At 35.5% G+C, this 15,157-nt stretch overlaps 1 protein-coding gene across 5 annotated transcripts in view; it reads left to right on the top strand.

Moving 5' to 3' along the window:
- The window catches only part of LOC140664840 (limbic system-associated membrane protein), a 142,675-nt gene that overhangs the window by 107,662 nt on the left and 19,856 nt on the right, over positions 1–15,157 (top strand). For all 5 annotated transcript variants that reach the window (XM_072890355.1, XM_072890354.1, XM_072890353.1 and 2 more), the window contains 3 exons: positions 747–896; positions 11,095–11,336; positions 13,862–14,081. In XM_072890355.1, the coding sequence (XP_072746456.1) occupies positions 815–896; positions 11,095–11,336; positions 13,862–14,081 (544 nt within the window). In that variant the 5' untranslated portion in view covers positions 747–814. The remainder of the gene's footprint in view (positions 1–746; positions 897–11,094; positions 11,337–13,861; positions 14,082–15,157) is intronic.

Genomic DNA, 15,157 nt, shown 5'->3' with positions numbered 1-15,157 from the left:
TTTAGAAGTTAATGCCCGTAGAGACGGCGATACTTTCATATTAGCACGGCAGTCGGCCGACTTATGAGCGCCAGTATAAAACGAGCTAATTACGTTATGGCAACGATGCGCCGTGTTGCATCGCGCAGCTTCCTCCTTCCTTTTCCGTTGCTATTTCCTGGACGAAGCGTCCAGACGACGAAGAAGCTCACATTTAGCGTGAGACATTGACTTTATGACACCGCGACTCCCGGATCATTTTTATGTACGTAATTATTCTACTTGCCCGGTCTAATCGCGCTTTACACGCTAACTGCTTTATTAATTATTCTCTGCGCGATTATTTAATATTTATAATCTCTTGCAAAATGAATATAAATGAAAATGTTTATTTGCTACGATCAATCATGACTAATTAAATAATAATTAAATTATTATTAATAAGTGAATCAAACAATTGTTCCTATAATCGATTATCGATTTATCATCTATATGACATATGATATAATATATAAAAGTCAGCTTTTCGAATATTCTGAATAATTTATCGTCGAAATTCAACGTTAAATTAATACAAGGATGTCGCAAAGGACGCCGCGAAAACTTGCTTACTTTGCTTACCACGCTACATCGAAATTTTTAATTAGCGGATTACTCGACACGTTAATGCAACGGACTCGCGCGGCGCGACGTCGGGAGATAATAAATCTCATTATACGCAATCCAGACGTAAAGCTCATTACTTATTCCCGCGTCTGTGATTCCAGATGACAACAATGTCGAAGCCGTGGTACATGGGCCGCATCAGCGGGAACAGATAAGGCAGCGAGCAGTCATGTGTAGTAGTGTCATGTGGCTCCTTCGGCTCCTGACGATCTACCGCCTGGCTCATCTCTCGGCATCTGGCACGCACACAGGTGAGTTGCTTTATAGGAAGCAAAATCTCTGTATTATTGTTGCGAAAAAATAATGGACGAACCGCATGTCCTGATATATTAAATAATATAATAAATTAATATTGTTATAATTAACTTTTAGAGAATATCAGAGTGGACGAATATTATTATTAAAATCAACAGTCTCTCGAAATCGATTTATATAGATTACGTGTGAATTGTATTTATACGGGACATATATCTTGTATACTATATGTTGAAGTAATAACAAACACATTTCGAATCACCAGTGTGAAATGAATTATGGGTGTAACACAGTGTCGACTACCTGTAAAGCTCGTATAGAGAATTTCGAATCGGTCGGTCGATTTTGAACGCGGCACAAAGATGTGACAGCAACCAGCTGTTCTCACGTGAGCTCTCGCTGAAAAGCATAAAACGCTGCAAAAATTGTTGCGGCTCCATTCGCGCGACAATAAATAAACGGTACAATTATTGAATGTCTAAAAAATTTATTTTTGCCAATTAATTTTATTGGACAACATCGATTGTGAACCGTGTGGGCATCAACTGTGAAAACTCGAGAACTGTATTACTTTATAATATACGGTGATGCTTTTAGATATGCTATAATTTCGTGCGAATAAGAGCGTATATTGCGATATCGTAAAACACCACGCGAATAGGAAACTATTGCTTTTGTCATAAATAAGATTTACTCATCGTCGAAGATGAGTCTCGCGAGTCGTAACATACTTTACAACTGTACGTTACTCTGGAATTCCCATTACGGTTGTAGGCCTGATATGTACCATAATCCAATTCTATCTAAAAGGACCTCGAAACGATACGAGAGATATTAAGTCATTCCTCATACTCGTCCTTGTAGAACAATCCAAGTATCGCTCGATAAAAGAAACAATGATGCTATTGCAAAGAGCTTTTTCGCGACGAACATTCCTCCAAGATTATGACACGCAATAAAGATGAGATTCGTATCAAACTCGTCAAATATCACGCCTGGTCTATTGAATTATATGAACGACATTCCAATGTTCGATTTGCAATTTTAACGACATCAGATCGACATATATATTAATATATTGTGTACCTTTCAATCTCAACCTACACATATATTATATATTCAATATATTATATATTCAATAAGATGACGAACAAATGTAATGTCAACGCCTGAATTATGTACCACTGGGCTTTTCTCATTGCACAGGTGAATTCACTCACGGATACTTTGGGAATTTGAATATTTGCTCGTGCGTGTGATTGTGTAGGTGATTAGAGCAAAATCTAAACTTGGCTCTGAATCGCATATGTCGCTCACGAAAGATCTATCTCGCGAAATGAATTCTCGTGAAATTTAAATTATAGTCGCGTATAAATCCCTGGATGCTATGTAAATTCAAGGAACGATAATAACTTCCGACCGCGCGTTTTCTCTTATTACCTCGCGCGATACGACATGTTCTATGAAATGTTACGACATGTTACGCGTCGCTGCGCGTCGCGGTTGATCAAGATAATTAACAGAATGTCATATCACCGATAGACGATGTCGGAAACGTGAGGTCTGAATGCAATATTCGGTTCGTCAGTGATGGAATTGTTTTTTGAATTAAATAATTGTTTCTCGTTTGCACACAAACTGCGATAATCTTTTAATAGAATTAAAAAATATAAAATTAATAGAATTAAAAAGTATAAAATTTTATTACGAGAGAAAACATACTTGTATATATTTATATAAACGTAAGCCATTTATAAAAGGCACAAAGGAAAAAACTTCAACTGCTATATCCAAAAAGGAATGAAAACAAATTTAAAAAATTATTGCATATTGCATTCGCTACATGCTTTGCTATGTACGTGTATTAAAAAGCAACGTCTAAGAATTAACCGGTAAATAAAATTTATCACAAATGAAGCAACTGAATTATAATAATTCCAACTAAATTATGCACTTTTATCTCTTTTTCCAGGTTAATTCATATTACGACAACGATGCGACACGACAAAAATATATTCTTCTATAAATATATAAACGACTATTTACCTTTACGTTTTTGTCGTGTCGTGCCGTATAATGTAAATCGACCTTAATACATTTATCTCGTTTATCGTAACGCTACGTCCCATTTTGCTGCCTTGTCGCGGATTAACTATGCGATTCTCTCCCGAGGTTGGAACGTAATCATTAATAGTTTATACAAGAGTGTGTGTGCATGCACGGCTGAGGAGAATTTCGTGGCGATGCGGTCTCTTCTGCTGAAGACACGTTATCTTCTGATAGAGACGGTTATTGTTCCCCGTAAGACGGAAACGAGCTGAACGATCCTCGTTACCATCCTTATGGCATTGTCAAACGCAGCCGGCGCCGGTGCCGGTGCCGGTGCCGGTGCCGGATTCGCATAATGGTGCGAGTGCGAAAACATCGCAATCAGTAACATTATTAACAATAGCAACAGCAAAAAAGACTTATTCGATATCGAATTATTATTTTCATAATAAATGTTTGTTTCGCATCAATTAACGCTGCGCCGATAACTGGATATACAAATTACATTCTATCGAATCAATCGTCAATTATTTTGCAATAAATTTAGGATTATCGGAAATGTCAGGACGCAAAGTAATGGCACACGTCGAAATATTACCTCTCGGTGTATTCTAAATTACAGCGCGAGTAAATTTATTACATATCACAAACAGCCTCGAATCATAAACATAGAGAACGATATTTGAATTTTACGCGTCAACGATAATAAGATTATAATTCAAAATCATGTTTGATATATATACAGCAATTGATTTGATATCGTTCTTTTGATTATTAATTCTGTTACATTATATTATATATACAGGTTATGTTCTGTCGACAACTTTGTAAAGATTACAAGGATTATAGGGTAAACTCGGGTAAGATGGCCATAGTTTTTTACAATCCAAAAAACATACTTTTATTTTTGTTATTTTTTAATAGCGTTTGGCATATTATATCTTCACTCAAGTTTAAATTACGTAAAATTATCGAAATTAAAAGGAAAATATTTAATAGAAATTTTATATTATCAAAATAGTACAACATAAGCATTGGCCATCTGACCCAACTTTTAAGAAAAAGATGACCATAGCGACGGAAAGATGGCCATAGTATTTATAAAAAAAATAGTGAAAACAAAAATAAAAATTATAGGTCATATAACAATTTACATATCTTTATAATATGTCTAATATCGATTACGATACTTAACTATAATTTATTCGACGTTATAATAGTTTTTAGTGGACACTTTGCAGATAGTCAAAAGTAAAAGTATGATATAAGATTCACAATATCGTTATTTCGAATAATGTACGCGCATAAACTACCGTAAATATCGATTATCTTTGATAAAGACTGAAGAAGCGTCCTATGTAGCGATTATTAAAAAAATTACAGCCTATAGATATATCGATATATATATATATATATATATATATCTTTTCCGTATGGCCATCATACCCTAGTTTACCCTAATTGAAATTTTGGAACACACAGTAATAATGAATTGCAGAAAGTTTTATCATCGGTATCTTGGTACATGGTTTTCGTTTAAAACGCACTTTGAGAGTAAAGAGAATGATTAATTTAAGATAAAAGCTCGTCGGTTGCATACGCAAGAGCGAAGACGCTGTGGAGAAAGAGAGAGAGAGAGAGAGGAAGAGAGACCCGCGAAACGAGGGCAATCAGCTGGAGCCAGATACCGCACATCGACGCGTTTGTCTACCGAAACGACGGGAGCGTCACGTCACGCACGAGTATCCAGGACGCGGCACAACGTTGGACGTTCGAAACGCGTGCAGAATTTCTAATCTGCACGGTACATACACCGCAACGTCGGCGCGTACGCAAATCATGAAAGTGACAAAGCGATCGGCGCGCCGACATGTGCAATTAATTCCCAGGGAGATCGATGCGCACCGCAGCGTGTTGCGAGCATCGCGGAATGTTACTCCGCATCCTTGTAAATGTATCCATATTGAACGCGCCGAGAACGTCTGCTTGTGCCCGTGTATATTTGTTAATGATACGGTAACCTCCAGCAACGGTCCATCCATCTCTTCCACGATCGTTCGTACATACAATACCATCCACATATTCTCTCTCTCTCTCTCTCTCTCTCTCTCTCTCTCTCTCTCTCTCTCTCTCTCTCTCTCTCTCTCTTATTTCTCCACTCCATTTTGATTTTCGATAATTAAAACGATAATAAAGAGTAATGACATCAATTAAGTAATTATGTATGTTACATAAATATACATATATAAGAACGTTAATTAAATAATTGCAGGTAATCGTGTATATATTTAATAACATTATATATATATATATAGAGAAAGAGAGAGATATGAGACTGATTGTATAGGTCAATTATTTAATCAGTCCCATCTCTCTTTCTGGCATAGTGTAGCTACACAGTCAAACTAAATCTGACTGTTACTTACTTTGAATCAATACGACATGTAGAACGTATTGACAGGACGCGTAAATGCACGTGCACGTCGCGTGCGTGGTCGCATGACGTATGCAATACTCGCAATGCGAGAGAACTACTCGAACATGCAACCAAGCGTTCACCACGAGAGTCTGCCTGTATATATCCTGCAATTCTCGCAATTTATAGTATCTGCAACGCGTTTCACCTGCAACACGTTTGTCATAAATCGGCTCTCAATTCCTTGCGAATCGGTCTCACGGAGCTGTTCAAGATATGAGATACCTAATGCGATACAATATGTTTTCTTTGTATATTTGTAAATAGTACACAAATCCGTAAAGAACAGATCGTAGAATAGAAAACTTGCAAAGTGGTCATTTTTTTTATGTAACTTGTTTTTGTAAGGAACAAAACGGATTGATAAATATAATGTTGGAAACGGCTATTTCTCAACGATACATTGAACGTAATATTAAATCGATTTGAAATTTTGATGTTCTTATTTTTCATAATATTGCGTCAAATTTTTTTGTGATATTTTAAAGTTTCTATTTTTAAATTAATCTCTTAGAAAAATATATTTTTTTTCTATTAAAAAAGGAAATAACGGAAACTATTTTATTTATGAAACACAAAAAATTACACGAATATCTATATAAATTATTCTCAAATATATATATAACATTATTTTTATAAGATATCCCATTTTTCTCTTTTCTTCATCAATATTGTTATTCGTATATATGTATACATAGAAGCCAAAGAGGTTACGATAAATTCTATCGGTATGTATTACATTATATTGGAATATCGATGGAAAACGGCTGGGGCGACAAGTTCAACATGATTCCATTCATTGACGAAGCGAGCGATAGCAAAGAAACAGGAGAAGAAGGGCGCGATCGGCAAGATCCCCAATAGTGCATCGTGAGCCTACGATGTGTAACACGTAGCATGCTGCATGGTAAAGCATGCATAAAACATGAGAGCACCGAGTGGACTGCGGTACAAATCGGAATTATTTATCGTGATTTAGAAAGCGTACGATTGCATCGCGCATTTCCAACGGTGTGAATCTCCTCTGTCCGTTCATCGAGTATGAAAATGGAACCTTGAGAGACAATTATAGGAAGGGAAGTTGACAACCGGCATTTTAAAACGATATCCCCGTACTTGTGAATGCAAGAACGAAGACACAACGGGACACATTTACGGGACAAACGATTTTCAAGTAGAACCGATCAACGCTTGTCGCGACCGAGATTCTCTTATTTGTTCAAATGCAACGTGCAACGTGCGAAATATTCGTTTCCTCCCTTTTTCAGGGTGTATTATGTATTTTACGTAGAAAAGTGCGCTTAAATAGAAAAATGTCTCCGTATTTCTCTTCCCTCCGAAACGTTCTTCGGAGCGTTATACCTACGTATATTCAAGACTTTTGCGTCTAACTGGAACAAGTTCGTGTAATTAGTCACGCCGTGTAATCCAGCTCGTGATTTCGGAATGTATACTTTGTCGACAAATGGTCGCAATCACCTGGTACCAGCGACATACCATCTCGACGGCGACCATCTCTCTCTCTTCTGTTTAGTACCCGAATGCCGGACTTTAGAAGTAGAATTACACTGTATTCCGCGCGTGACTGCTCGGGGATTAACGGTGCTTCGCTGTTGTTGCTTTCTGTTTACTTCTCTGTCAGCTGTTTGGGCGCGGATACGCTTGTATGCTCGGATCGTTCTATTTCTCAGCTGCTATTGGGAAAGTTTTCAAAGATGGATTTATACTGGCAAGTACCCTGTATTATAACACGCGTAAATTATTATAAATTACGATATCATTAAATTCTGATATATAGCCTAATCAATTTTCATTTAGAGGATCCAAAATTATCGACAGAACATGAATTATAGATTTTGAAAATTCCTTTTTTGGCTACAAGGATTGATAAATCCTTCTCCACAATTAAAGTACTTATAAAGACAACACGCGGGATGATAAAAAATAAAAAAGATGATAGTTACGTCGTAACAATATTTATTTAATATAAAAATTTCTACGGCATGTTCGTGCAAGAGATATAGCGTCCACGTTTGGAATAACGCAACAAAATATTGGTAAACTTTTGGAAATGACTTATGAAGCGTAGTAAAAAAGATTTTCAAAATATGTAAAAAATTACGCTCGTGCATCTGTGAGTGTGCGAGATTGAAGCACAAACTCTCACGTCAGACGTCATTTCTAAAAGTTCACAAATATTCCTTCATGCAATTCCTAGCAGGAACCTATCTTATTTTGTATGTATAAATTGCAAAACTTTAATATTAAGCAAATATATTGTCATGTTAGGTTAAATTTTGATCGATAATATAAAACAGCTCAAAATTTTCATAATTTATAGGCGATTTATAGAAACAACAATTACAGACTCCGAAGAGAATCCAATCGTTTTCTCTTTCATACATTTACAAATATCGTCGCTGTACATAAAAATATCGTCAATCACGTGTCATGTAATTTGTATATTATTAAAGATCATTAAACGTCTAAATAAACAGTCAATTATCTTCTCGTGTCGGAATATTTAAAGATCCGTGCAATGTATTACGAAATATTGTTTTTCACGATTGTGTCTATTTTATTCAGTTCTCATCGTGAATCGATCGAGTGTGCGTGAAGGAAAATTATATGCTCATGCCATATGACGTATACCTTTGCATTCGTTCTCTTAACAACACCACCATATCAAGGCAGAACCTTCAACCGGTGATGCTAATGTCAATACGATGTCGCATAACGATTTTCATATCCGAGATAGAAAGAGAGAGCCAAGAGTGTGTGTATGTGCGTTTGTATGTGTGTACGTGTGATGAACCGACGATCGACCGAATAGATAGATTCTTCTCGGTATCCGGGACACGCTTCCAACAGTTCCACCGGAATTCCCGATCAGTTTTTCTTCCCTCCGGCGAGGGAAAAATTTCCGCGATCGAGAGAACGGAATTGACGCGCGGCGGTGCAAGAGCAGGATGGAGAAGGGGCGACCGATGAGGAGAAACGACGAGGAGGGAGGGGGGGGAAAGAGAAAAGGGATAAGGAAGCTTCGAAAATACGAGATGACGAAGAGTAGCGCGCGCGGGAAAGAAAATTTCGCGCTCCGCGGCATACTGATCCCTTTTGACGTGTGACTTCGCGTCGCCGAATTGTGAGCTCCCCTATACATATATATCTATATACATATCTATATCTATATATATATATATACATATATATATATATATATATATATATATATATATATATATATATAAAGACATCTCTCTCTGTCTGCTTCTTCTCTCTTTTGCTCTCTGTCGCGCGACGCCGCGCCGTGAATTCCATGTCGAATCTCACGGTGGCTGCCGGTCCGGGGGAAACTCCCGTGCACCTATCGCTGACTCGATGAAAGTCAGGATTACCTGTGCAAGTGGTCCAATTCGTCTTCGGTCGTGGAACAATCGACTGCAACGGGCTTTACGTCCGCCGTGCTCTCTCGGATGGAACTTCTGTTGGCGTTACGTGACGGGACTTTGGAAAGAGAAGTTTGCACGTCTCGGTACGTCAAAAATTTTTCGACGTATCCCCCATCGCTCGTTTTCCTATATTTATAGCGCTGTTTTAGCTCCGATGTGCGGCATACTGCTGACACAATCCTGGCATACGTGTATTCAAATTTATACTTTAGAGAAGGTAGTTGTCACAAGCGTAAAAAAAGTCCACAATTTTCAATTTGATTTTTCATTTAAAACTGTAAAAAAAGTTTTTACTAAATGTAAAGTGATTTTCGGTATTAAGTATAAAAATATTCAATTGCATATTAATTAATGATTCTTGAGAAAACAACCGTCTTTCACAATAAAAGATTTATATATTTTTATTTATATAAAAAATCTGTTGAATTATTGCCGAGAAACGCATATATACATACAAAAGAAAAAAAAAAAAAAAAAAAAAAAGAAAAAAAAAAAGACAAAACGATCGGTACAAACTGTATAGTAGTTCCATTACAACTTAGTAAGAAATATTTCCTCCTTATTCTCTCTCTTTTATTTCTTCTTAGCTTCAAGCTCGACGCTTCGTATCTCGACATTCGATTCTACAGGCAGTCAGCAACTAGTTTGTTTGCTAGGACGCTTCCTTCGTGGTAGAAATCTAGAAAAACTCGTCGTCTCGAGTTAGCGTCTAATCTTGGTGATCCTTGAAACACGGCAATGACTTTCTCCATAGTTGTACTACGCGAAATCTTACTTGTTCTCTCTCTCTCTCTCTTTCTCTCTCTCTCTCTCTTTCTTTCTTCCTTTGTCTCTCTTACATTTTTATGCTTCCGTCTTCTCGTCCGTCTTAGAAAAAAGTTTCTACTTCACGACGAAATATCCGTAGTAAAGATATTCCACGCACCCGACGATGTCGGATTGTACTTTGCAAATTTTGTCAGGAGCATAAAATGTAACTGTGGAAATTATCATTATCAAAGTTGAAAGTACTAGGAGCGAAGAGCAATAAACGATGTATGTTAACGAAATGTTGTCGCTTAAGTCGAACTAACACGTCCGTTGTTGTAACAGAAACTAAAAGAACTAAAATTTTTTAATGCTTTTATATTGTTACATAATTTTTATAGTACCTCATCTCTTTGATATAAAAAAGAAATTTACAATTTAATTTAATAACTAATTTATTTTTAAAAAAGCCACAATTTAGAAAAGACAAAGGAATTTTTTTTAACTTCTCACTTAAAATGTAATATGCAAGGGTTGATTAAATTAAAGTTTTCATAAATTACATGTTCTTTAGTATAGTGCTTTTTCTAGTATAAATAAAGAATATAATAAATTTTGATGTTTTACACAATTATAATTATCCTAATAGTAGAAAGAAAACAGAAAACATTCTGACAGAAATCCTTATACGCATTTTCTTCTTGTTTTTAAGAAAACTTGTGAACTTTCTTAGTGGATAGAAACATACTAAGCGAAAAAATCGAGAATTACATCATGTGTAATTACATCATACATAAGCAGCAAGAATGCTATAATAGATTAAAGATGTCATATGTCCAGAATACTGACTCGAGGATGTCATGTGTCTCGGTTATTGGCCTGTTACGGCCATAAATGCGTATTTACGCCGATATGAATCGTTATTGGCAGGTTGGCTGGATATCGATAACCCTGAGCGATGGCCCGAAACGGGAAAATGCCAGCGAATCGATTAAACAAAGTCACGAGTTAGATCGGATACGACAGATTGAATGCAAAAAGCGAAAAGAGAATCGCGTGATATGAAAATATGATACGCGTAAATTTGACATTACGTCGTAAACGGTCATGACGATTCAAACGGGTACATGCCGCACGTATTTATAATATGTATGTAATTTATATGCCGCGCTGTTTGAAATGTTAAATTAATATAACATAATATACACAACGCTCTCGCGTGCGATTTATATTTATTTCATTACAAAATACACATCTCTCCATTATATATATATATATAATTTATGCCTATTTGCTTTTACACTTGTATAACGAGGTAATAATTCTCTCAGAGAGTATTAAAACAAAATAAAACGTTACTCATAATAATATCTTTCCGTGCGAATTTTGAAATAATTCTTTATTATGATTAAAGTGTTTTAAAATAATATTTCACGTATTAACATTTTTTTCCATCTTATTGTATTACAGAATTGCCTTTGGTGGCCGACTCGATTTCCACGAAATCGACGACGGCGGCGAAGCGATCTGTGCCAACCGATGCACCAATGCTGAATTACATCTTCGACACGCACAGCACATTGAACAAGCATCAGCATCACCACGATCACAAATGGGGCCCTCATTTCGAAGGCGAGAGCTCCAACATTACGGTACAAGCTGGCGCCAGTGTCACTTTCGACTGTAGGATATCGTTGCTGCAGGACAAAACAGTAAGTGCAATCACACTCGGTCATTCTGTTTCCTCCTCCCTCTTTCCGTTTTTCCTCGTGTCCGGTCCACGGGCCCGTGCCTTTTAATCACCGTTACGAATTCGCGCAATAATTCACGACTAATCTCGGAATATTTTGCCTTATTACGGTCCGGGTAAGCTACGTTTAGCTTATTATGATTAATCTTGCTAGTGCTCGCGCGCGAACGTTCGTATATTTTAAACTTGAAGGAACGAGTTTAAGGAGAAATTCGCGTAATCTCTGCCGGCAATCTGGTTATTTGCGTAATCTGCGCGTAATAATTTAATACAGTAAATCCGAATACTTTTTTACTCAGATCTTGCAAACTTTGAAAAAATGTTATTTCCATTTTTACGATTACTTTTTTCTTTACGTACATAACGTGACAGATATAGATATTTTTAATTGTACATTGATTGTATTTTAATTATTGTAATTTGAAGGCTTTGGCAAAAATAGATATAATATTTAATTAGAAAACCGTATTGCGTTACAAGGCTATAACGCTTGTATTTTTTCAACTACTGCCACATTCAGTTGTAATGTATTTATTGCTGCTCGTAATGCAGTAACAAACCGTTTCCGCATTAGCTATGCCCTGAACTATAGAACAAATTATGCGGTCAGATATCGGTTATATGTACATGAATCTCTCTAGCTTTTGAACAGATAATATCCTGTTACCTAGTAGCAAATTATACAATATATAATTAACCAATACAACAGAGTTATGCATTGTGTATTATTTTAAATAATTATCTGTACGTATAATATAAATTCTTTTATAAATATTATTTATTAATGTATGGAAAAAATGCTAACATATAATTTGCCAAACATTTTCTCGCGTTGATTTTTCACTTTGGAATAAGCTAGATATTAATAGATCTGATGTAAATCAAAATTAGACTCGTATGTATCTTTGTACTCGATGATCAAGAACGATCTTGAATTTCTAGAGCGCCAATAATATCTGATTAATGTTTGTAGATATTCATGTAGAAGATGATATATATGTATGTACATCTAATAGGATTACTCGGCAACACATTATTCAATTTCAGTTATGTGGATAAAGCAGTAGCCGATATATCGCGTTCATCATGCCTCAATCTGCCTTTCACATGAACGTACATATATATATATACGAATCTGGATTGATCATTTTCAGTTTCCTGCAAATTTCTACTATACAAATAATACAAGCTTAAAAACAAAAACAAGAAAAATGCATATTTCATTCCAATTAGACAAATGTTTATTCCGCGTGACTACTACATGCATATCTATTTGAATAACAATAAGATGTTTTTATGAAATATATATCGCTAAAATTGTTTTATTATCAGCATGAATACGTGATTGATAATTGATTAAAATAATTCTTATCATTATTAAAAATAAAAAAATATATTAAATGATTGTTCCTCGTATATCGTATTAGAAATATTAATCGCGCTTTGTGAAGATAAAGGCGTAAAAACTGAAATTTTGATCCTTTGATTCGAGTCCGATACTTTGTGGAGAATAAAACTTTTCTTAGAGAATAAATAACGGCGTCACATGCGTAAAATCTGTAACATGAGAATTGTCGATACAACCGAATACGAACCTACACCTGTTGATATTTTACCAGGGATGGGAAGGTTACTAGTTTCCGTTATTCGTTACTTATTATCAAAAGTTACTAGTTATCATTATCGTTAAATTTAAAAAGTAAATATTCGTTACTCTTTTCGTTATTTTTTTAATGTTAAAACAAAATCAGAAATTAAATAAAAAATATACCTTTGTAATATTTTGTTTAAAAAAATTAATAATTAAAATATTAATAAAATATCAATAAATTTTTTTAAATTTTTTATCTTAAATTGGTAAAATCATAAATAATAAGGAAAAAATTTTAAAACATTCAAAGTGTAAATAAAAAAATTTAGGTTTACATTAAATTTATAAATATAGTCAAATACACGATATATTTTTTGTATTTTCATAATTTTGTTTAAAACCTTTAATATAATAATTTTAAATTTATATGAATATGTGTTGATAATTGAAGATTGAATATACGAAAGTAGAAAATATAATATGTCATAAATAGGCTCCATATATAAAAAGTAAGGATAAAAGTAACTGTTAAATTCTTTACTGTTACTAAAAAAATGTAATTACGTTACCGTAACAGCTACAGAAAAAAAAAAGTAACTGTAACGGTAACGACGTTACAAGTAACGCGTTACTTGCCAACCCTGTATTTTACACATGTTTCTTGACATCGGCCGATAGTTAGACACATGGGTTTGAAAAAATATTCAACAATCTGTTCCCGACGTTCACAAATATCATCGGGATAATTGTAGAATTGCGGAAACATTTGTGCGATTACTAATGAAATTGCAAATGAGCGAAGGATTATGGAAATGAGCCGCGTCCATAGGCTAAATCCTCTGAGAAAAGGTCTCGAGTGGAAACGCAACCATATTCGTCGTAATTTGGAATTATAGGTATCCTGGGTACGACGGCAGGAGAATGGCGAGAAGATGAGTCTACTGACAGTTGGCTTGCAAACGTATACGGGTGATTCGAGGTACACCATTGAATTTCAGTACCCGGACAACTGGCGTCTGCGTATCAAACGTGTTAACAGCAGCGACGAGGGACAGTACGAGTGTCAAATCAGCACCCATCCGCCTAAGTTCATTTATGTTAATCTACACATAAACGGTAAGTGATAATGTGGATCTAACACAGCTGTCGCCTAACGTTAATACCGAGATTGCAACGGTGATAACGACAATCATACTATCGTACTAAAACGTTAGTTGCCCAAAAGGGATAAACACTTTTGCACGTTTCTCCGATTCACGTTCGCTTTGAGTAAAATTAATGTGCTTTTTGCATATGGCCCATTCAAATTCCGCATATAAAATGTGAATATTTCTAGGAGAATTTCTTTTGAGCAATCTGACACAATTATTTTATCCTCTTAAAAGAAACGGAGCAAAGAGCGAAAATTTTTCCACTATTTATTCTCTCGAGTTTACATGTCTCTTCTCTCCATTTAACACCTTTTTGTTTCACCCGCGTCGTGCCTTTGAAACGGAATTTAACTACGTTACGACGAGTAGAAACGTAAAAGAGATTAGATAGTTAAAGTGATTGTGATGTAGATTTTTCTTTGGCTTCTAAACGAAAGATTATTTGATCAAACGCAAAGAATTATATCCTTTGAATCGTAGCAAAAATAATTGAAAATCAAGAAAGAAAGACGAGATATGTCTCTAGCAATATGTTCCAATAATAGCGTCAAAAAATTAGAAAAAAAGAAGAGAAGCTCGAATTGCGAAATTTTGCTAGCAATCGGATAAATTGACTTGGTGTTCTTGCGGCTGAAATCGCTTAAAAAGATAATTGAAAACGAACCTTAGTTGAGATAAACGGGAACGGAGGAAAGAGAATATCCACAGTCTGTCCGGTTCGGAAGGACCACTAGAGTGCAAAGCGGAAGAACTCCATCTCGTTTTAACTTGGGACAAAATCGAGATGTGTCGAGCCATTCGGCAAAATGAGGGGATACGAGAACGAAATGTTAGAAGGGAACTGGAGCGAGAAATGGACAACGGAACGCTTGCAAACGGTAGGAAAATTTTAATAAATGTGGGGGAGAAATTGTATAATTTTAAAGGCTAACGGTGGACAATAACACTGTGTCTTTCTCGGAAACGACAGTTTCAACCTTTCGAAAGATGAGAGAATAAAGATAGGGAACGGGATCTGCATTTATCAAAAAAGTTTCGAAA

This window comes from Anoplolepis gracilipes, chromosome 4 (assembly GCF_047496725.1).
Source record: "Anoplolepis gracilipes chromosome 4, ASM4749672v1, whole genome shotgun sequence".
NCBI classification, from domain to species: domain Eukaryota; kingdom Metazoa; phylum Arthropoda; class Insecta; order Hymenoptera; family Formicidae; genus Anoplolepis; species Anoplolepis gracilipes.
Note: the sequence above shows the minus strand (reverse complement) of the source record. Positions and strands in the feature narration are given on the sequence as shown.